Genomic DNA, 25131 nt, shown 5'->3' on the forward strand with positions numbered 1-25131 from the left:
CTAGAATGAAGTAAGAACAGAGCATCATAATCTCCAGCTCCTGATTCTTAAACTTCCTTTATCATAATCTCCTGATTCAATATTCAGACCCATTGATGAACTGGTACGAACATATATGTTGTTGTTGTTGTTGTTGTTGTTGTTGTTGTTGTTGTTGTTGTTGTTGTTGTTGTTGTTGTTGTTGCCATCATTATCATAATCATAATCGTATTCGGGAAGATCATTAGAGACATAGAAAGAATCAGCTTCAGAATAATCAAATGGGTGAGTTTGGAAAAGAGGACAACATTTCATAATCATAAAAACAATCCCTAATAAAAAACAGAGCATAACTACCATCCCTATATGAATCCCTTTCCTGTACCGCGACGGAGACGGAAGCAGAGGCTGTTTGTCATTCCCTTCCTTTTCGATATCAACTATCTTCTGGTATAATTGCTGTGTTTCCATTGTTAAGATTTAACAACAATGCTAGACTTTCATTCTTGTTCAGACTTTCTTTTATCCTCTTTTTAAGGTAACAAAACTTCACCCTCTTTTTTTGTTTTTAGAAACTTTGCCAAACACTGCCTTAATCGTCTAACAGCCTTTTAAAGAAAAGAGTTGCTCTCAAAATTTAAAGGAAGTCAGGTTCATTAGTTAAAACAAAGTTGTCAAATATGGAGTATGATTGATGATTCTGTTCTGTTTGATCACTATCTTTAGCGTTAAGAGTTAATATTAAGTCAAAAAAGTAGGTAATTAAGGGCTATCAGAAAACAAACCCGACGAAGACGACGGATAATTTAAGGTAATCCTTGGAATGCAGTCTTTGGCTTCGTATATTCATGTCATTGTTTCTTGTAGTAGTTGGAACTTGGAAGTTTGGTGGATTTGGTTGCCTCTTTTGTTCTACATTTCTTTCTCTATAGTACTCCCTCGGTCTCTTTTTATTTTTTACGTTTTCTTTTTTGGGTATTTCAAAATATTCTTTACATTTTCTTTGATATTATCACATAAATAACTTAGTATTCTATCAAAATTTGTGTCCAATTATTATTTTAACCAATCAAATTCATTGGGTCATATAATCTCTCACACTTTTCCATTGGGACATTAAATTTTTTCTCATTTTCCAATATCATAATTTTGATAAAAGTGAAAACATTATAAATAAACGTAATTTATCTCATTTAAATAAAAAAATTGAGGGATTTCAATGCAAATTAATTATTTGTTAAAACGCGTGAAAAATACAAAACGTAAAAAACAAAAAGAGACGGAGGGAGTATTACATTTCATTAATATTCTGTATTACGTAAACAATTAAAATTGCCTCACAACAATAACTAACCACTTTCATTAGTACTCCATTACCATATAGTCGTATCGTACATTGAGCTTCAATTGATTGCTTAACTACTGCAGAAGAAAAGGCAGTATAACATTAACAGTAAAACCAGAAACACGGTTAAAAGGTGAGACATCGTTCAGAGATGAACTCCGGAAACACCAAGAAAACACCAGCAAGTGTAGAAAAATATTTTCACTGTAAACTGTTTGTCGGCTACAATCCTACAATGTATGCAATAGATAAGGAATGGTACTGCACAAACTGAGAGGCAACTCAGTGACCTTATCTTTATGTTTGATACCCCAGGATCATCAATGGAAGTCGTCACTCTTTATCCAGTGATTCATGGTTGAAATCAGAGAAACCTGCATATTCCAACTTAAATGAGCTTTTCTACCAAAAATAACAGAATTCCAGCAAATGTCTTCAGTTGACAATTTGACATACCAAGAAGTCAACTATGACGTGAAATCGGCTTGTCCACTGACCGCTGTATCTGGCAAAGTGATTGCACGAGACTAAAGAGGTTGGTAGAGATTGACCCTATTAGAATATGAAGTCGCTGAGTTGGCCACTCTTTCCTCTCCCAGCACCTCGCCGGAAAATGTATGCACCATCTTCCGCATCTGCATTCAAGCAATTCATCCTATGCCTGAACCAACAAAAAAAATATCGGGAGTTGAGATATATTTAGTAAAGAGATTCAAAAGACTGAATCTGTTTGCAGCTACATGTGAAAGTGCAGAATACTAACCATTCAAAATGATCCTCACAACATATGGATCCCCAGATCATTGCAAGCCCACCTCTTTTCCTGTATTGACAAGAAACAAATCATTAAATGTTGGGCCCACAAACTAAACTAAACACACACAAAATCAGTCTTATGTTCAATTTAGGTGCATATTGTCAACAATCACTATCATTTGTATGGGCCCCTCAGACGAACATCATTGTATGCTGAAAGCCATATTTTGGAAAGGCGGGATATGTGCAGTCTAAAGTAGTAGTAAGCACCATGAAGCTGTGACACGAAGAGGCAGTGCTTTAAGTCTTCCTGTTGAAATGGATTATTGAAATCACAAAATGATCATGGTGGTTATCATGGTGGTTATATGGATTCTTGTGTTATATGGATTCATGCAATTTCCGGAGTATTCAGCAAGGCTATAGACAGATTGACTCAGCCAAACATAGAACAAACCACTCGTAAAGCAGAGTAGCCGACTAGCTTCTAGACGCGTGCCATTTTTTTAAAATCTTTTACAATCATAAGTACACAAGAACTTCATGTAAAACTCACAATCAGTATTTGTTCTGCAGAGATCAGAACAGCAATGAAATTCAGAAAAACAATATAAGGAAGCAGAACATACCATGTCGCAGTATACATATCATAAAACTTGTTGAATGCCTTGTCAAAACAGTAGTGGCAAGTTAAAAGATCCCTGATATCAGTCACTTCACATGTTGACTTACAGCATTTGACCTGAAGTTAACAACTTGAGTTGTCTCAATTAAAAAAGAAAAAGAAACATAAAATGCTCTAGATTTGCATGAAAAAGAGTGGCAAGAAGGTGTCGAGATTTCTTAGTTAGAAAGCAGGACATCCTTTCCAGAGAAAATCAAACAATTAAAATGGACAAAGCCACAAAGGTCCCAACTACCAGAAAGATGCATAAATCAATGTAAAAGCATTACTGTCAAATTGTATTACGGAGTAGATATAAGTTCCTCTAATGCAAAGCCTGACTTGAATCTTACATTGCTAGCAGAACATACATAATATCGTAATATCATCTTCTAGCAATTTTATGTTTAGAGCACAGCCTATAGAGGAAATATCATCTTCTTGCAAAATATTTGGTACAGTTAATGCCCAACTTCATCCAAAGGAATCACAGTGATTACCCTCCCTTGTTGGCGTATGCCACGAAAAGGAAGAAGATCAAGGAAGTCATTGATGCAGAGTGTGTATTACAAGGGCAATTTAGGCACTTATTAATAATTCTGCTAGAGTTCAGAGAAATTATGATGAGTATATAAAGAGGGGATGGATGGCCTGTTGAGGCCCTTGAGGGGCTATTGAGAAATTAAGTAAGAGAGTAAGGAGAGCATCCACCTCTGGAATGTGGAATAGGTTGTAATTGAATTTTCCTTCTGTTTTTCCCTAATTTCTAATGAACAAGTTAAGTTTAACGTTTACACTAAAAAGGCAGTCAATATTCCTGCCACCCAAAAGTTGCATGCAACCAACATGCAGCAAATTTCTGAACTTTTTGTAAAATGTATCTTATTTGTCATGTACTATCACCAACATAAACCATGAAAAACATGATTCACTGAGGCGTAGAACCGAATATCTCAATTACAAACTACATGCAGCAAAAGATATGTAAAACTAATACATGGCAGGATAGTCTGGGCTGAAAATAGTGAAGAGGTACCATTCTTCTTTTCGTATTCATTGTCGCAAGTACAAAAGTGGAACATTCAGCACAATGATAAGGGAAGCTAATGAAATGGCAACACATTAGAGGTATAGAAAGAATAACACGTTTTTTCATCTAAGCAAGTTACTTACCAAGCGCTCAAGTTTATGAGAGTATATATGATGATGTGCGGGGTGAGCTGATATATGCCCAGAAAGATGGCCTGCACTACAAAAGTTCTTAACGTCAGAGGACAGAGCAAGGATGGGATCCTATTATGCCATAAGAACGAGGAATAAATTAGCAAGTTCATGTAATTTCCAAGTGGGTGCACTATTTTTTAAGAAAATCTGTACAAAATATAGAATTAAATAAATAGGGAGCTAATTTAATTTGTTAACTTCAAAAAACATCCCCACTGGACCAATTGCAACTAGTGCAGTAACTAGTGAACTGAAGTGCTGAACTATTATTGGTTAGCTGGATCCATGTGCACCCCCCCCCCTCTCCTCTTGATTAATGGTGAATTCACCACTCACAAGAGTACTAGTCCACTTCTCAGACATAGTAAATGCTTGAATCAATGTTCAACGCATACCCCTTCAAATGAAACAAGGTACACATACGCGGAGAGAGAATAGGCAGGCAATGTAAGTGATGAAACTAACACGTACAAAAATATTTGCACCGCAAATTTGGGTCATTAAAAGATGCGACAGGCAAGAATCACACCCATGGAGAGGCCTTGATCGATTAGTTGGTTCAGGCAGGGTAAACTTTTCAGGTATAATACTATTCACATAAAAGGTTCATATCATCACATAAACATTAATAGTGAGCTCAAAATATGAATGTAGCCATTGCTCTAAGATACCTGTCACATATTATGGTACTGCAATCGAGGCAAGTCGCCAAGGAGATAGAATTGCAGCATGTATTGCACTTAGCATTCACCTTGGTCTTGTTTATCTGATGGCATCTGAAACATGACATTGACGATAATGCACACGGGAACAATTACATGATAACCAGAGTACACATGACATGTGAAACCCCCCTTTCATTATCAGATAGAAGAATTAGAGCAGCTAGAAAAACTGAAACAGGATATTAGTAACAATCACCAAGCAACATGATAACGAATTTGAGCTATACCTAAAAAAACCAGAAAAAGGAAAACATAATCTAGACAAAACAGTCATATAACTCCTTTACTCCTTTATTCTCATTACGCAAATAGTGATTAGGAGCTGGAAAAGGCTAGGCACTCCAACAAATAGATAATCAAACAAACACATGAACATTATAAAATATCACCCTTGAAATGTGCAAACCAGGTATCCAAAAATTAAACATAACAATAGGGTAATACAATGCTCAAAGCAACATTTTCCCTAAATCTCATCAGACTTGTACTGGTTTCAGTTATTTACCCAATTCTTTCCTTTCTATTTTCCTTTTCTTTAAAAAGTTATTTTTAAACCTCCAATTTCTCTTCTAAGGGGTGGCAAAGAATTGTTCATTTGCTCTTTGAGTATAAGGGACTCGGAGTCAAAGCAGGCCCACATGATAAAGACAAGGTGAGGGGAAATATTAACATTCCGTTTTAGATAATAATGTGCCAACAAATGAAAGACACTTCATGTAAATTCTTCACTGATTTGGTATCCGCGAAGGAAAAAGGGCATCAGTTATCTCACGCCTTCACTACGTCACTAATTTCTAATCAACATTAGAAAACGAAAATAAAATAGAAGAAAAATAACCTACTAATCTCGCAATGGAACATTATAGCAGCGTCAAAGCAAAAATGGAAAATAATGAAGAATACCATACTGAGAGCACAGAAAGATTTTTCAGATAACAAGCACAAACCTTTTAAACAATTCACGAAGTTTTGCAGACATGAACGTGGATTTCTTTGGCTTAATCGCGTCCTACATGTTGTTATAAGAGGAAATTTAGTCACACAAAATTATAAATATGAATGCTACGACTGTAGCATGCATAACCATCATGGAATACATGCTACAAGTATCAACCAAAGACAGAACAGAGGCCAAAGAAGAAAAACCAGAAAGAGAGGTGGGAACAAATAAAGAAACCAGCAGAAAGAGCACCTGACTACAGGCTCGAGTCAAACTAAGAGGCTGAAGGCAAGGGTTGGTTACTAAACAATCTTCAGCAAGATGACCAGGTTTATTGCACTTCCAGCTACGAGAAAGAGTAGACAATCAAGACATGATATGTAAAAAGCAAATACAGAAGAAATGATGGTGTGCAGGCTCATAACCTACGATGTGGGATGGAGGGAGCATCATTTATTAATTACATGGGGAGTCATGACAGCAAATTCAAAGGCCAGAACCAAGAGTCATAGTGCCATAAGAGGACTAATATCAAATACATCCATTATGGCTTATCAGATCATACAATCAATTGATTTTCTAGTTTTTCCATTTATCTGAAAGGGTCTTTTACCATTTTTTTGGTTGGACCCTTTGACGAGACATGCTAAAACACTCTAGGGAGAAACAACTCAAAATTCCACAAGATAGTAAAGAACTTTACCATTCATACGACGACAAGCAAGATCTCTTTCTAGACCATCGATTACGATCAAAGTCCCAAGAATCTTCTTCTACTCCAGCTCGTACTAATGACCCTTGGGGTTCATATGCAGACAAATGTGTACGACTGTTACCAACACCCTGCAAATATCAATTTCTGTTTCAGGCCAACGTCTTCAAACTTTTCAGGAGCCTAACTCAAAGAATAGACAGACTTGCACCTCAGGAGGGCTGTCATAATTTTTATTTAACAGCACAGCTTTGCAATCCATGCTACAAATATCATCATCAGTCTGCCAAAAAATAATATACCCAAAGAGTAGCCATTGAGTCGCAAGAAAGCCATATACAAGCAGGGGTAAATAAGATTCAGGAGGTAGAAAAAACATGAAGGCTTGTTCATATTCTACAATCTACATCATACCTCATTACATATGTACTCCCCATATCTACCACAGATAACACAGACAGGTTCTCCGGGTAAAGGAAATCGCTGCTCACTTCTACTTTTTGTATGATGAACTTGCTCCGCTTGATCTAAAATTTAAGGAGAAAATCTGTTAGTAGGTGAGGAAATATCAATCAAGAAGATCTCAGCACACAAAAAGACCAGAATAGAGAACAGTCATTCTAAATTAATGAATGCTTTTCAGGTCTATAATCATGCCTCTAAACTCTTAATTCTGTATGTTTCAGAATTTCTGTGCGGATACTATTCACTTCAACTTGAAGTCAGTGCAGAAATAGCTTATTTGAATCCATCTGGCAATCAAAGTCCAATTCCAAGAAACTAACCACGTTGTTTCCCTAATTTTAACTTTAAATGCTAAAACCGTAGAAGGGAAAAAATCAGGCAACAGTGGCAAGTAACAGTCATGAAGCAACTCATGGGTTTTACTCACGCATTATGGATTGATTGGCATGGACGAATCGAAAAGATCCACTATATTATTGTGATATAGGTGTTTCTAAAATAACATATTTTTGGATTACTTGACATATTTTTCTGACACCTTAGCTTATTATTTTATGAAGAAATGAGTAGTTATAAACAATTGTAGTGAGACTAATGAAAAATGTAAGAGTCTAGGGCCTCTAGGCTCTGTTCTCTTGAACTGATATTTACTGAACTGAAATGATTGATACTGAACATAACTATTTTAAACTACTCTGTAATAAACTATGATTTTGTCATACGTAGTTCTTGATTTTTACTAATCAAAACAGATGTTGCTGAAACTGGTTTTGTAACTTGAAGAGAATATGATGTTGTAGTGTACTTTCAAAACATATTTTCCAGAACAGGAATTTCGCGCAACATCAGGTCCAAAACCCTTTACGGAACAGAAGAACCTGGCATGATAGAAATCCTTAAACTCTAATCCATCATCTTAGAAGATGGGAACCGGTGGCTCTTTTCTCAAAATTACACATGAGGTATTAGGTATCTTCAACTGAGAAGAGTTGATAAAACTAACAATTGTGTAAAAAAGAAGCCTATATAAAGAAGTTTAGCAGTACAGAGAAGGAAAAGTGTATCAACATCTCAAATGTAAGTGAAGCTGTCTAATGGGGATCAAGAAGAACACCTAAAATTGGCTGTCTTGATAATTCTTTCGACGTTGAAGGGCTATCGTCACCTGAGTTTAAAGTGAAAAATATAAATTAAATTTGTTAGAAGCCAGCAAGACTTAATATTAAGTAAATGCATCAATAACCGCAATTCTAGCTTTTACACTATACATTTAGGGTGTGTTTATCCCTAGTCTGGAGGGGAGATTAGTGAAAAGCTGATGTTTCAGAGTCTAGAGTTTGAGGTTGAGCTTGAAACACCCTTATTGAGTACATTCTATATTTCTATGGAAAGGCTATCAAAAGCATATGAGAATTTGGTCGAGAGTACATAATAGCATGGTTTCATATTGTAAAAGATGGAATTGTGCAAAAGGACCCCCTTTCTAAAGCTTAATCCTTCAATCAGAATGAAGAAGTTATCAAGAGTGACACATCTGATTACTACATAAAATTGAGCTCACACACAAAATAACTAAAATCCAGAAGGATTGTCTATCTGATGAGTACACTAGCATACTGGATTATCGCGATTCTTTGTTTATTTAATCATCTGAACTAATAAGAAACCAAGAATAAACATTGAAAAAAAAACAAGAATACTCACTATCACTCCCGTAATCCACCAACTGTGCACCGCAAGTAGAGGAACTTTGCTCCTTCTACATAATTTCATTACAAAATTAATTCAATTTTCCATTCACTAACCATAATTACACGATTAATGATAGAATAGAACAAGTAAGCAATTACCAGAACATCGGGGGCTAACTTCTGGTAGCTCTGAGATGTTGAACAAGCTCCTTGCCTATCAAAATAATCAAAGTTTAACATCCAGCAGCAGAATAAAAACAACAAAATTAAAATTAAAATTTAATTTGACCTTATTAAATGGATGTAATCCTGATGAGACATAGGACCATCATCATCATCCACTTCGTTTTGCCGGGGCTTGGTGGACGGGGGTCTCTTCTCACGACGCTTCTCACGGCGTCGATTTGGGCGGGGCTTCCGATTCTCACCGGCGGCCGTCGATTCGTTCGTTGTTGGAGCATTTCCGGTGACGGCATTATAAGCTGATAAAAATTAAAAACGTTGATTGTTACAAGAAATCGGATTAAATTAACAAAAAAAAAAAGAGGAAAACGTAATTACTTTGAAGATTTTGGAGAACGGAAGAGAGGCTGTAAGCTTTTTTGTAAGCAAAGGACGGGTTCTTGTACAAATTGCTCCTCGTCGACATCTTTCTCTTCAATCCCTTCTAACTTCAAATTTCCATCAATACTTGACGCCCAATCTCACATCAATTGCTATTTACTTCTATTTCATGCCCAAAATCTTATGGACGGTGGATGCTACATTACGAAATAGAATTATTTTTTTTGAATAAAATCACCTTTTAAAGTTGTCATTTTTTAAATAAACACCTTATAATTTACTTTTTTTAATAACCACTTTAAATTTACTCCGTTAAAGAAATCACCACCTAATTTGAACTTCAGTATAAAATTCCGTTTTGTGGGATCCACATCCGACCAAATTAAATTTTCCCTCCTCTTTCCTTTCTTCTTCCTCTTTATAATCTCTTCCTCCATAAACACACGTTGCTCGAAAAAAAATTCTCAAAAATCTGCAAATTAATTCAATTTCTCTTCCGATTTTTCAAGTACATTTCATCACCAAATAATTTTCGTCAATTTTCCCCTATTATCAGCATGATGCAAGTAGTTAAACATGTAATTTGTAAAATTCTGATATTAGGGTTCTTCGTATGTGAAGTTTGGGGGGTTTTTAATTTGGGGATTTTAACTCAATTGATTGTTGTAGGTTGATAGACCGTGTGACTATTCATTATTGGGGAGCTCTTGGTAGTTTATTGTTATTGCAGAACTCAGTTTATTGGATTTCTATAATAGCAGCCTTTACTTGTCATGGCGATGGACTGAAAATCATGCAATTATATGAAGAAATCTTATTGGCAGGAGAAGAGCCTATATGAAGAAATGCTTGCAGTCACATTGGCCTAGTAGATAAATGCTAATATGTCAGAGCTAGCACAATCCCTGTCCCAGCATACTGCTATTTGTAGACAAAATTGTTGTTTACATAAGTTGATAAGCAAATTAACCATACACATAGAAGCAAGCTGTTTCGCTTGCTTCTATGTGTATGGTTAATTTGCTGCTATATCATCATTCCCCTTTATTTGGGTTAATGCTATGCAATGATGACAAGGGGAAGAGCTTGCATGATGTACTTCTTAATAGTCCCATTTAAGGGGAAGAGTTGTTTGTTGACCGTGGTCCATCAACCCTTAACAATTAATTGAGTTATAAACCCCAAATTTTACAAACGAAGAACCCTAATTTCAGAATTTCACAAATAACCCGCTTTACAATGTGCACCATGCTGATAAATGGGGAAATTGTCGAATTTTGTTAGCTAATTAAAATTAGCTGGAAATTTCAAAGAGAAATTGTTTAAAATGGGGAAATTTGGAAAAAAAAATATTGAGCAAGCTTTGTTAATGAAGACCGTGTTAATTGGAGGAAGAAGGATTAAGGGAAAAAGGAGGGAAAGTTCAAAGAATAGTTGGAAGTGGACCCCGCAAAACGGAATTTTTGATGGAAGTTCAAATTAGGTGGCGATTTCCTTAACGGAGTAAATTTAAGGTGGTTATTTAAAAAAAAAAAAAAAAAAAAAAACTTATAAGGTGGTTATTTCAAAAGTGGCAACTTTAAAATGTGGTTTTATCCAAAAAATCCTACGAAATATGCTCATATTTCTTGGAAAAACTTTTGTTGACCCTCTTGGGTCAACTATCCATTTTACATGGATGCTTACATATCCCTTTTCTGACATATCTTGCTGCAAAATAAATATTTTTTTATGTTTAAAGTCAGTGTAGAAAAAAAAAGAAAAAAAAAAGTTATCTGGACACAAATTTTGATATAATATTAAAGTATTTATGTGATAATATAAAAGGTAATGCTTTGATTACCCGTGAAATGCATAAAATCATAATATATATAATATTAGTCATCACGTTCTTTAGCTCTGATTACTCGTGAAGTGCATAAAATCATCAAATGCAACGTAAACAACGTAAAATGCACAGGGAGTATAAAGTTGTACTAAGCTAGTGTTGCACACACTTTAAAACCTATCCTTAGCAAGGGTATATGGTACGACAAAGGCCTTGAATTAACAAAGGCCCAACAACCGAGTCAAGCCCAATCAAGATACAAAACCAAGAGAAAGAGAGATAGAGAGCAGCCCAACAAACGATAAGCCCAAGAGAAACGCGAAGCCCGGGAGGATCATATTCCAGCACCAGTTACAAGGAAGTTAGAAAAGACGGAATAACTCAAGGCTGGTTTGGCCACGATCACCTGGTATCTCTCTCTCCCGTCCAAACAGTTACAGGAGAAACTCCCACTCTCCTACAAACCGCTTTTCAACCGCCTCGTATTAGGGGTATATATACATCAAGAACCGACATTCATAAGGATATCATCAACACGCAAACAAAGCATTTCTTACTTTCGGTTTTCAATAGCTTTAGCCCTAGCGCTTAGTGTAGCCTAGCAGTAGCGTAGTAGTATTCCGTACGGTTTCCCTCATGTATTGAAGCACTTCCGGCAGTTTACATTGTGTAGTTTCTAAGCATTCAACCATGGAGGTAATAATGTTTGTCCAGTTTCTCATTACATATCAATCAATGATATTTGTTTAACTTTGTATGTTGTTTTACTTAATCATTTCATTTCGCATTAACTTTGTCATAAAAAGTTCTTGTATTTGGTGATTCCCTATATTTTACTCGTTCACGAGCGAGACCTCTACATAATAAGGCAAGCCGTCGTTTAAGGACAGTACCCCTAGACACCTTTATTCGCCCTACAAAGTAAGGTGTCCACCATCTAAATTGCAGCTATTTAGAACGCATAGTCGAGGACATAGAAGAGCTGCAATATTCCGTGGGTTAGGCCGTGGTACGACAAGTTTGGCCTTTTCCTGTGCACTCACCATTGCAGCTTGCAATAAAGGCATAAGACAGAGTTAAGATAAAGAAAACAAGATGGAGACCAAAATTTAATCGTACATCTTGATATTGAATGAGAAGCATTAAAAATACTCCATAATACTCATAGATTACACAGGATACAACTGTGAAAGATAACCAAAAGTTATACAGTTACACGACCAAGTTAAATTTCCGAATTTCTTAATTTTGGAAAAAAAAATAAAAAATCATAGTAAGTTAGTAACCCTCTGCTAGTCTACCATAAGCCATTTTCCAACATGACATGTTTTCCTGGTGTCATGCTCCATTTCTTTGACGTTCTCTAAATAACCCTGAACTTCAAGAAACACTCCAGGATCGGAGATTAAACCTTAAACAGACTTCATTGCAGTTGATGGGGTCATTTCGGAAATAACCTATCGCGCAACAAAACGGGGTTACCATAGATTATTCCCCATTTTAATCAAGCACATGAATCTCCCTTTCGTATTCTGAAACGTAACCTACTTTGCAAAAAAGTTGAGAGGAAGAGAAACTCTATTCTAAAGAGCTAAACCTAATCAATAGGGTGGTGGAACACTAATTCAAGCATCTGATATAGTGGCCCAGATGGCTAAAAACAATGTGTTGAATAATCATCGGATAAGTTGGGTTATCATTTAAAGATTATCAGAGTCCTGAAATAGACTCAAGGTTATACTTAGCAGAAGACTTGTCGGTAGCTTCTTCCTTCTTTGTCTGTAATCTCGGTTTTTCCATGACCTCGAGAGTCTGTAGATATGCATATGAAGCATTACGATTTGGCGGAGGGCTAGGATTACTAATTCGGCTTGCCAAGAAGCGGCGTAATATGCCACGCAAAAATGGAGCCATCGTGTCAGGCTCATGCTCTAAATAATACATGATCCCACCCATACAAGCACAAAATAAAGCCACCTGTTTACAGAAAAAGGGATTGTAACTGGTTATTAATATAAACAAGCCCAAAATCAAGCTTCCAACCAACTACAGTGCAATGATGAAATAAAAAAAAAAAGACTTTGACAGTCAGAGACTCAGAATCACCCATGAAAAGATTTGGTCAAACGGGTTCTTTTGGTGTGAGGGTGGGGGTGGGGGTGGGGGAGATGTGAATAGTCTTACTCTTATCCATAGATTAAACACAGGAAGCTGCTTACAGTGGACAATTAGACAAATGTAGACTCTGCAGAACTTTGGCAATTCAGAAATCAAATTGAAGACTATTCAGATGACATATACGATGTAACCACGGATCAAACTGAAAAAAAAAAGACTTTGACAGTCAGAGACTCAGAATCACCCATGAAAAGATTTGGTCAAACGGGTTCTTTTGGTGTGAGGGTGGGGGTGGGGGTGGGGGTGGGGGAGATGTGAATAGTCTTACTCTTATCCATAGATTAAACACAGGAAGCTGCTTACAGTGGACAATTAGACAAATGTAGACTCTGCAGAACTTTGGCAATTTAGAAATCAAATTGAAGACTATTCAGATGACATATACGATGTAACCACGGATCAAACTGAAAATGGTTGGTACTGAGGGACAGAGTTTGATACTTTGGAGTTCCCTTTTTTTAGTGAAGCGGAAAAAATAGTTGTAAAAAAGGTTATTCATCTCAAAATGGATGGAAAATAGTGGATTTAAAGTCTTAGCCAAAATCAAGCAAATAGAAATGCAGAAGCCAGAAAAAGAAGAGAATTGAAGGTTACCTCAGCATTCTTAATACGTGGAAGTAAATGGCGATTTACCAATATGTACCATAAAGAATCCCCGGCACGCGGAAGAACATATAAAGCAAGTTCACTCCGCCTACTTTTCTTTTCAAACAGCACAGAAAGGGCAGCAAGTCCACCTGAAATCCAATATACAAGTTTGTGGTCTTTTGACGCCACTTTTCTGTGCAAACAAATAACACCCTGCAATTCCAGAATGAAATCAGAGGTGTGTGACAAGAGGATCCAGAATACATTTCCACGGAAGTGAGAGAAAAGGTTACCTGAAAGATCCCAACAAATGCTGACAAGAATGTAGTTGAGCGAACAGCCTCTTTAGAAGCACGCCAACAAGTTTGAGCTGGTGTTTCCAAGAACTACAAAGATGGCAAATTTGCTTCAGGTAACGGCGATACAGCCAATTTAATTAAAAAAAATGATCACCTCAAAAGCTGCTTAAAACATAATGCTGAAATCACATCCAAGAAGTATATTAACCTCAAGAACTGGGCTCAATAATCGAGATATTAAAATATGCCTCTTGACTTCTTGAGTATTATATAGCCAAATGTTTAAAAAAGTCCATCCTTGATATATTTCAAACTAACATATCCTGCCTAGGAGATAAATACAGTCCCTATATATATATTAACATTTTAGCATCCAATGATCACTATTCTTAAAAAGCATCTCTGTGTAACGCATGAAGTAATACAGGTCCATCAACAACAATAATAACACACATGTTCAGATAGTACTGTGGGCAGTCTTCAACAGAGATTACACAAAACCAGACCCAAATGATGAATGCTAACACAGATGTTACAGAAGCAAGATACCCAACCCAGCAAAACTCTTCCCACAGCTTCCAATCTCTATGCTGAACAAAACTAGCAGCATAACAAGATTTATCTAGATAATCCACTATGTTATTCGGACTCTTCATTTTACCTCAAGTACCCGTGTCGGACCCTCGACAAACGGACATGGGAATGGACACTCCGATAATTCATTCTGGGCTAAACATATGGAATATTTCAAAATGTAGCCGAGTCGGACACTTGACACGTACTCGTGTCCGACACTCTACCCGAGTCCAAGTAACATTTAATTGTTGTTGCAACATGTCTTTACTTTCTAAAGTATACACATGAGAAATAACTAATTCGTGGAGTATATCACAACAAGGTTGAATTTATTTTCCTTTTTCTGTGAACTAATCACAATTGTGGAAAAAGTGTGCTTAAGATAGCAGTACCTTCTGTAGATGCAGAACCACGAAAGGTACAAAGGTCAGCGAGAAATAGAGAGGAAAGGTTTTCTTGAAAGTAGCCGATGCTGCATTCATATCATGAGCTAAACATGACTGGGTGTTTGGATGAATGACGGAGCAGGGAATAATGGAGGGGAACTCGTCCAGGGGCACTGAATTTTGGACCCCTCTACTCAACAAATATGCTGACAATGAAGCCACATCCACTGCGCTACCTCTACAACAATCTCGGACAGCCTTGTATACAGGTTGTGCCACTGGCCCTGTTTTCTGAATGAAATCTTGATAGGATTTTGGTAAGCTCTCAGGACGCATTATGAAAGAATACATGACCTGAGCAAAGTTACCTCCAAGTTAGATAAATCCAATAACATTTTATGTCAGTTTTAGTTGGAAACGACATTCCAGTAAAAATAACATGATATTTGATGGCTTTGTTATTGAATAGACAAAGAAAATACAAGATAAAATTCATCAGATGAATCAGCTAATGCTATTATGGCATCATATACAACTGCAGCATTTCATGTTAACATGCATCATCAATACTAGGTGCTCGCTCCAAGAAAAAGAAACATGTTAATGATGTCATTAGGACGCATTTGCTATAAGAGTCACAACACCAAATGGTTGGTCATACTTACAGGTAGGGGTGTCAAATCGGGTCATCGGTCGGTTACGGTTCGGGTATAATCGGTTCGGGTATAATCGGATAATGTAGTTGTACGGGGCCATTATGCTTACGCGGATTGAAGGTGAGATTTTTTTTCGGGTCACTTCGGTTTTTGTTAGAAATCGGTTGGATCGGGTCAGTTTTTTACAGCCCTACTTACAGGGTGGTGCATATGATGAATTAATTATGTAGGTGCTTTTCCACAAATGCATTGAATGCAGTAAACTAGTAAAACAAGTAGGAGAAGCGGGGAAGGAGAATCTCAGACAGTAAATTATTAAAAAAAAAAAAGTTACAAGGTTTAATGTGAAATGAAAAAGGGGCAAGAAAAGTTTTAAATAAAATTTTCAGGTGGAAATGAAAGATGTATTTTACATATATTAGTAATATTAATAATACAGGTCAACCACAAATCCATAATTACCTGTGCAGATGACAAAGCAAAAAGTAAGGAATCTCCATGCTTCCAGTGGCTTCCCCATAGATGAAATTTGTTCTTGGATTTAGCAGAGTTATAAGCACACTAGACAGTAATAGAAGAAAGAAAACATTGTGAGTTGCCATTAAAAGCTCGTGTTGTTGTAAGATAATCACCTACGATCGGTAACATATATTAACAGGGACTGCCTTTCTTAATGCAACATAAAAGAAAACAATCAATTTGATTAAGGTACCTGAGCTACCCTAGCAAAAAGATACAAAGCTAGAGTACGCCTTTGGTTGGGATCACCTAATGCTAAGATCGACAAGCCTGCAACAGAACCTGCTAAGATTCTGCTCCATCATCAGCTTTAACAAGGTTATCAATATGTAATTTGACAGTAATTTGTTAAACACCAATACATGTGACAACTAAAATGAACAGTAAAATCACACACAAAATAGCTCACTTTACAAACTTACACGTTAAGGGGGGTTTCCCTTCTCCTCCACTTCCTCAGTATACATCTTAGGGCATGATAGGATCCTGTAAAACCACCAAAAAGCAACCCAACACGGCAAGCTTCCTCTCTAACAATCAGATCCTTCTCTGAGACAAGTTGCTGGAGAAGAGCACCCAAGAAGATTCCAACTCAGACAAGATTAAGGATATGTACAGAATAAAAGAAACCACCACAAACATCAGTAAATGAGGCTCCCATATGAATCTAGTGAAGTACAGTTTAACCCATGCAGCTCACGACTAAAATAAAAAGATAGTCCTTATGCTTAATCCATGACAGGCAAAAGCAGAAAAATTACCCACAGCAGCATACAACAAGCTTGGAACTTCAGTCACAAAGATACAACTCATCAAAGAGGAGACACGTATCGCTTCAGCAAAACAAATAGCTTATTTTGTGACTCTAACTTGACTACTTGAGTAACTTGAGCACTCTAAATCATTAAAAAGAACTTCAAAAAAAAACACTAAGAACGATATTACAAGATTACCAGCAGTTACGAGACTTACGACTCTCGAGTCTCACAATAACATTTCAAAAAATTAACTGATCATGCCAGATCATATTGATGTTGTCTCTGTGGAAACATGAGTTGCATAGCTTCTAGTTCTTTTCCCTTTTTGGCCACAGAAATTATTGCTTCTAATTATAATTCTGGAATACCAAATCCGATCATCAGACCCAACCTACTTTGTAGTACATCCAAGTCAAAAGTAGGGTGGGTGGCGGGCACACAGCAATAGTAAAATACCTCACTGGTAAGTTGGTTTGATGAAGTATTACACATCAGTAGTTCAGTATATCACTGATATGCTTCCATGTGCATAGCAATTCATTATACAAAAAAAGCAAAATAGTAATAGCACACTTACTTTACTGTGACGATCAAAATAGGTAAAACCATTGGTAATACTTGTATCTAAAGCTTTTTCCCTCCCACTTTCCTAATTATCTGATGGCGAATGGCCCAGCCAGTAGTCGCCACTAATTTTTTCATCTATTTTATGGGACCAATTGTATCTCTTATAGTCTTATGTGGTGCTAGTTATACATAAATCAAGGGTCCCTAACCTTTATTCAGCTTCCCCCAACTGAAAGCCTAAACGAGCACTCACATCTCCCATAGCATCTTTCAAATCACTTGGCGTGTCATAAACATCCACAGAAATAAATTAGCTGTCATCAATGATGTAATTTATGACTGGTTGGATCTTCTACAGCCTGCTTGGTGTTACAATGTAGAAGTTACTCAGATTTCCCAATTTGCTTATTCTAAGCATCTAGAGGCATAGAGCTAGAATCTGACCAAGCAACCTATCAAGCTACAACCATAAGTTGGGGTTTGTTACATTAATCCACATATAGAGTATCCAAAATACATGTAAGAAAGCATCAAATAAGTTCCACTTCTACATATAGTACAGATTACATAGTCTTCACCCTCACGAAGTTGTATCAAACACAAGAAAACTTAAGTTCATGGTCGCCAATGACAAGGTCTACACAGTGATAACTTTCTAATCACCCCAAGAACCGCGTACCGAATAAGCGAATTATAACATGAAAATGGTACAATTTTGGTCTAGTTTAGCAAATTAGGTAGCGAATTGCATACCCGTACCCGGTCTTATACTGGCGAATCAGGTAATAGTTGGTTTACAACTAGGGTAAAGTTCCTTATCTAGGTAATGGTTAGTATTGATAATGATACCAAGTAAGAGGCCTATGCCATAATGCAATTGCACCCAAAAAACATGTAAGATTGCCCCCAACTATGTTCCACTTCTACATATAGTATAGGTTACATAGTCTTCCTCACAAAGTGTACCAAACACAACAAAACTTGAATATGGTCAGCAACTACAGCTAGGGTAGTATTGATCTTCCCTAAATGGTTATTATTATTGGGTAAAAGGGATATACCATAGTGCAATAGCCCAGGATAATTCTCCTTCATCCTATTTCCGTATGATCTATGATCCCACTAACAATGTAAAGAAATTTTCTTACAATTAACAATATTAACCCCCAATTAAAACAACCAAAAATCAAGTAATGTATAGTAATCAAAATTAGTTCTTTTCTTTTTAATTTTGAGAAAACGAAAGGTTACAACAATTGGGGTGCCTAGTCTCATGGATCATAAAAGAAAACAAAAGACGCCACGTAACACAGAAAATGCAAAACTTGAGCTAAACAATACAAGTGGCCCACCGATAACAGATTAACATCAAGCAAAAACTGCTTCTTTATAACCAGCCAAATTTGAGGCCAACATGATCAGCCAGAGGGAACAAAGATTCAGCTTAAAACTAGGCCGCTAACATCCCAACTGCATCTAGGGGTGTGCATAATTGGACCGGGTCCGGAATCCGGTACGGTCCGGACCGGTCCAGTTGATTCAGGTCCGGACTCCGGACGGTGAAAATTAGTGAATCCGGATTCCGGACAGGACCGGATAAAACCCGGAAAAATCCGGTCAAATCCGGAACCCGATTTAAATTGCTTTTTCAAAATTTTCCTGGGAAAGGGGCAAAGAACAACACGCCAACACTGGCATTTTTAATGAGGTCAACCCAACACATTTATTTGCCCCATTTTTCCATGACTCATTTACTCGGCACTCTTCCCTTGGCTCCATGCCCCCTTCTTTCTCTCTCCTCATTTTCACATCTCATTTCCTCTGCTCTCTCCTTCTCAAACTCTCCTTCCCCTCTCTCTTAATGGATCATATAAATGGATTAGTAAACTTTTTTTGTAGGGTTTAACTTCTAACTTCTTTTGAGAAGTTTCGGAGGGAGATCGAATGAAACTCAAAGGTCTCATAAACTATGGATCTGGAATTGGATAGATCTCGAATGGAGGGTTTGTCATGGAAAATTTGTACTTTGTGTTTAGGTGATTAGTTTTGTTTTGGTAATTTCAAATTTTGATATTGATTTGTCTATTTGTTGGATTCGTGAGTTTGATTGTAAATGTTTCAGATTAATTAATTTTCAAATTGAGAGGAATAATTTATTTATTTTTAATTTATTGACAAATCAGGTCCAACCGGTCTAAAACCGGAACAAACCGGAATAATCAGGTCCGGACCGGGTTTGTCCGGAATTATACCGGTCCGGACACCGGATCTAGGAATTTGGTGATTCCGTTTCCGGTCCATTCCGGTTCCGGTCCGGACCGGACCGGTTTTGGACCGGTGCACCCCCCTAACTGCATCAGTCGGGTCTGGCTGAGCCTTATAGTTGTCTTCTTCACAATCCAGATAAAGAGAAACAACTCGCCAAAGAGCGAGGCACATTCCAAGTAGTGAGACAAGGACACGGACTTAGCAAACAGCCTTCGGCTGTCATTACTTCTACAAACGTGCGAGCACTAGAACTCACACCCATGATTCTCTAAATTGACGTAAGAACATTGACAACCAAAACTCTGAACTTAAAACACAGTTTGCATCATCGTCCATCTCCTCCACACACATTCATAGGGCCAAGAAAAAGCCAACACAAACCCCAAATGTTTCCAATAATACCCTCCAAAAGATGATATTGGGGCAAATAAGATAAAAAAAGATTTTAAAAAACAATGGAAAATCAAAAAAGATCTAGGCCAATGATAAAAACAAGTGAAAATATAACGAATAAGCACTTTAAAAGATCAGTAAGTAAAATCTAAAGGCAATGAAGTACAAAATAGTACTCTGTATACAGCTACGAGCATATAAGATCAAAATAAAAATTAAAAATATTAAATAGGTACTAAATTCTTACGTAAAATATTCACCGTTTATATATTCTATTTTCTTAATCCTAATCCACCGTAATCCTCAGTCTAAAATTTCAATCCAAGACAGAGTAACAAAACTAGAGTGTTCTTTACAGTTTACATTATCGCCATAGAGGGAAACCAACTTTTAAGTAATTGCTGCAGAAATTGGCCCTTTGTCCACGATGTAGAGACAAATGAGTTCTGTATTACATTGGATTAACTGTATGTCTTTCTTTGAAAAGGATACTTGCAGCTCACGAGTTGACTCTATGATCAGCTATTCAGCTGGGGTAATTTTCGTAAAAAAAAATCCGACATACAGAGTATTTTCCAAGAGCTTGTTTCGGGACCATATCAAAGATGCTAAAATGATTGCCATATTTAAAAACAGTTCAATAAGGTTAGACAACAAGGATGGGGAAGTAACACAAATCTGTCACAGAGACACGTGCTTAACATGCTTTTTCCTAACTAGGCTTAATCAAATGTGATTGGAACCCTAAATTTAACCTTGGGAAAAAAATATGTACCACCTGATGAAAGAAAAAAATATGTCAAGATAATCCTGCAAGATAATCTGCTTACTTTTTAAGGCATACTTCTACCCAATTGACATCTGTGCTAGAATATTCTCATAAACAACCTCCAAATATCATCAGTTCATCACCAATACACTCCAACTTGCAGGAAGAGAAGCTCCAAGGACTTAAAAAATGAGCAATTTTCTTGATTGGCGTATCAGTAATTGACTAGATCAACTGTCTTTGATAATCTCACCTACTTTTACAATATGGCATACCATCAAGTTGAAGTCCATATTTGACAGAAACGGAAACGACTCTTCTTTACGATAAAATCAAGTAGTGTTTACTCTCTCGCCTACTTCAATCCCTCGACTAATAGCAGAACTATTATCACGTATATGTATATCCTTGCTCAAAGACACAATCACTAAGAACACCGTAAATCCCTAACATGAGCAGCAATCTAAAAATCCATATTCCACTTACAACATATGCACTCTACCCGATCTTCAACAAAACTAAACCATAATCCACCTAATTGATCATCAGAACTTGATCAACATTCTTTCGTCAGTTAGATACATGTAATCAGTTAGTGTTGGTGTAACAGATTTCAGTTAGCCTTTCTGTTAGCCTTAGCTGTTTGATCAAGCCTTCGATCCTTAGTTCTTAGCACTATAAATACTTGTACAGATCATTGGGATCAAATCATCAATAACATTACAACATTCCTACTTTCTCTCTACAATTCTTTCTCTATTCTGAATCTGATTCTCTCTTTCTATCTCTCTCAATCTTTCTTTCTATTTTCTGTCATCGCCATTGGAGAATATCAGCAGTTGAGCTAAGCTCCTGCAACATACACTACGCGTGTTCGTTGTCCATATTGATTATAGAACAGTCATCTAGGATGTCTATACTCGTCATAACCCTAATTTTGATCGCTAATACCTAAATCTAGACCCTAAACTCGAGAAGTTATAATTGCATAATAGAAACCAACAATGACGCATTGCACATTTGCATGCCAATTAACTAAGAATTCAGATTAAAAAAATGTCAAAATTGAGCATAAATTGATACCTTGAGATCGAGGAGGGAGGAGTAAGAATGACCGCGAGCAAGCTTGAAGGCGCGCAAGAGGATGCCGATACCAACACGAACGCCATATGAGAGGAGGAAGCTCTGGCAGAGGTTACCGATGGCGTGAGCAACGCAGGAATCGTCAGGGTGATCGCAGGGAGGGCAGTGAGGCCCACGCGCTGCCGCGGCGCGACTGAGCTGGCGGCGCTGGAGCTCCTCAATGGCATCCTTGAGCCGTTCTTCTGCCTCGCGAAGGCGGATTTCAGCGGCGCTATCGATGGGGTCGGAGTTGGAAGGTGGGTGGGGGGATGGTGGAGGTGTAGATGGAGGCATTTGTGGGATAATGATGAATTTTGAGGTTTTAGGGGGGAATGGGTTGGTTGTTTAATTTGGAGGTCTTGTCCTGGTTTTGGGCAGAATTGAACAACAATTAGTTTTCAGTTGTGGGCAAAAGTTTTGTTGCATTACGAAGTTTTCGTACTTGCTTGCACGATTCTCAAAGTAAGTTTGTTAAAAAGTTAAAAACGACCTGACCTTCCTGCAGAGGGTAGTACTTCATGTCGAATATAAATGTACTACGTAGGATTCTAGGAAGTCTTTACGACTAATTAGGATTAGAGCTGGCAAAATTTAACGGGACACGATAATACGATACGAATCGGACACGAAAAAAGTGAGTTAGTGTCAAAGTTTACGTCCCGTTTAATTAAACGGGTTAACACGACACGACACGTTTAATTAAATGGGTCGGATTAGTGTTGAGATTCTCAACACGAAACTGACACGACTTAACCGATTAACAAAAATCAACCAATAATTTAATGTATTATGTTACAAACCTTATAATAAAGCCAACTTTATCGAACAAACACGACAAGACGACACGAACCGGACACGAAAAAAAGGGGTTAGTGTCAAGAGATTATGACACGATTAGTTAAATGGGTCAACACGACATGACACGTTTATTAAATGGGTTGTGTTAGTGTTGATACTTTTCCAACCCGTTTATATTCGACCCGACACGACACGTTTGCGAGCTCTAGCCGAGGGTAGTACTTCATGTCGAATACTCCGTATAAATGTACGAGGAAGTCTTTGCAGCTAACCGTGATGTATTAGCAAATGCATAACACCATAAAATGACAAAGAAATAAACGATAAATAATGAAATAATGATATTTTTTCTCAAAGAAATGATATTTTCTTTTTATGATGGGACTCTTTTTATTAATAAAATGGTACTCTTTTTTTAAAAAGAATGATACTCTTTCTAACGAAATGATACTTTATTTAACGAAATGGTACTTTTTTTTACCAAAATGGTACTTTCATCTTTTTTGTTTTTCCCTCCTACCACCCTCCCTTATTTTGTCATTTAGTGGATGTTATGTGTTTTGCCATACATCACTGTTAGCCGCTATGCCAACCTCTGTAATGTACTTTGTAAATGTGCGTGTGTGTGTGTTTTTTATGTATTTTGTTCATGATTACTCCGTAATTTTCTTTTACTGTTGCGATACGGATTCGAGTTTGTTCCCATATATTTCCTCCGATTCAAAATAGTTGCAACACTTTGTTTTTTGCACTATTCACATAATCTACTTTGTTTATTTTTTCTGATTTATACTTTAGGAAAAACATATTCATGTGGGATCTTGTTAGATTCATCTAATCAATATTTTATAATTTTTACTTATCAGTAATTAAATATATTAATTGTTCAATATATGCATTGGCAAGCGTGAAAAATAAAGTGTTGCAAATAAAAAGTATCGGAGGAAGTACCACTTGTTTATCGTCTACCAATATATTCAACTCATCAAGATTCTTGGAACTGTGCTAGCTAGGTAATTCGAGGCTAGGGTGTAATTTCATTGTACTCTCTAATTTTTTGTTCTTTTTACCGAAAGGATGATTAAGGTTGTCCGTCTTGATTTTCTTTCCTTATCAAAAAATAATAATTAAAAAAAATTACTTTGTATTTTTATTATTCATTTCTTTCAAAATAATAATTGAGAAGGGTCCTTGTATTATTTATTTATGTATATGGAACTCTATTTTAGGCCTTGTAATAAATTTATTCAATAAAAATCAATGTTACCTTGTAAAAATCCGTCAGAAAACCTAAGACTCCTACCGAAAAAAATCAAGATGTTAATTGCGTTATTCTAATTAGTCATTAAGTTTATATGGAAAACCTAACTCCAAATAAAAGTTTAGACGAAGAGGAACTCTCCTCAACCGGTTACTTACACATGTCCAGGGTCAGACCACACACATATATGCATGAACAGGGACCAAGTCATGCCAAGCAATATGCACGGGATTGGTCCTCATTCAATGCACTTGCTTATGTGGCCTTGTGGCTCACATTGGCCTTGAGGCAAACGCTGCTTTAACGTACTATCACGATTGTTGCCACTAAATTCAGCTTCAATTGCTCGATCTCCAATCTAAGTTTACAATAAGAACCGCAATTAATTATTTAAGTCGTTACCGTCCATTTGTGTGAACCTTCAAGAATAACCAAGAGTAAGTTTCAGCCCTATGCATGAATTACTTCTACAAATCTAAAGTTGTCTGCAACTAGACATTATGATCACTTAATCTCACTAAATTAATTATTTGGGTAATTAATTCGAACCAAATACATGGAGTACTAGACGAATGCACCTTAGCTAGCTAAGTGTCTCCTTGCATCAAGTATAGAAAAATAAAAAAGATTTAAATTGGACACATCGAGTGGTTTACATTTAAAAACTAAACTAAAACACATGGTATAATAATATAAACACTGAAAATAATAAATTTAAAATACTAAATAAAAAAAGTAAATGCATTTTAGGTATTCTAGAGAGACACCAAAATGCTAAAAGTTGCCTTATACGATTGAGGTATTTAATTTTAACACTTACCGACTTCCACTTCTAAAATCCGAGTTATGTTTAGTTATTTGTTTTAAAGTTCCCAAAATAAATAAATAAAATCGTACTTCGTATATGCTTACAAATGTTGAAAATTTGGAACTTTTAATTGGACGACAGAATTATCGAAACACATCCAAATAATTAAATTCCATCATCGTTTTCATTTACCACATTTTTGTGAATTTAGTTAATGTTTGAGATATCGATTGTAGTAACAGATACGAAGTAGGTATTTGGGTAAATTTGTAGAACCACTTTAACATATACT

At 36.6% G+C, this 25131-nt stretch overlaps 2 protein-coding genes across 3 annotated transcripts; both read right to left on the reverse strand.

The window, feature by feature from the left end:
• Window positions 1-1242: 1242 nt before the first annotated feature.
• LOC110788324 (uncharacterized) lies at window positions 1243-9242 on the reverse strand. Of its 2 annotated transcripts, XM_021992954.2 has the most exons (16): window positions 9063-9240; window positions 8791-8983; window positions 8661-8715; window positions 8515-8569; window positions 7925-7975; window positions 6760-6872; window positions 6557-6628; window positions 6337-6476; window positions 5886-5979; window positions 5641-5702; window positions 4640-4744; window positions 3918-3993; window positions 2710-2822; window positions 2088-2147; window positions 1781-1985; window positions 1243-1698 (listed from the first exon to the last, which is right to left on the reverse strand). In XM_021992954.2, exons 1-15 carry the CDS (start codon window positions 9148-9150, stop codon window positions 1880-1882), a joined length of 1383 nt encoding a protein of 460 aa, XP_021848646.1. In that variant the 5' UTR covers window positions 9151-9240; the 3' UTR covers window positions 1243-1698; window positions 1781-1879. The 2 variants fall into 2 exon arrangements, with proteins under 2 accessions (XP_021848646.1, XP_021848647.1); XM_021992955.2 differs by lacking the exon at window positions 7925-7975 and having other exon boundaries at window positions 9063-9242.
• A 2747-nt stretch (window positions 9243-11989) lies between these two features.
• Window positions 11990-22385, reverse strand: LOC110788325 (uncharacterized). Its single transcript, XM_021992956.2, has 8 exons — window positions 21934-22385; window positions 16518-16657; window positions 16289-16388; window positions 16039-16137; window positions 14927-15274; window positions 13953-14045; window positions 13666-13872; window positions 11990-12870 (listed from the first exon to the last, which is right to left on the reverse strand). The coding sequence occupies exons 1-8, from the start codon at window positions 22264-22266 to the stop codon at window positions 12604-12606; spliced, it is 1587 nt and encodes a 528-aa protein (XP_021848648.1). The 5' UTR covers window positions 22267-22385; the 3' UTR covers window positions 11990-12603.
• Between the last annotated feature and the right edge of the window lie 2746 nt (window positions 22386-25131).

This window comes from Spinacia oleracea, chromosome 6 (genome assembly GCF_020520425.1).
Source record: "Spinacia oleracea cultivar Varoflay chromosome 6, BTI_SOV_V1, whole genome shotgun sequence".
NCBI lineage: Eukaryota > Viridiplantae > Streptophyta > Magnoliopsida > Caryophyllales > Amaranthaceae > Spinacia > Spinacia oleracea.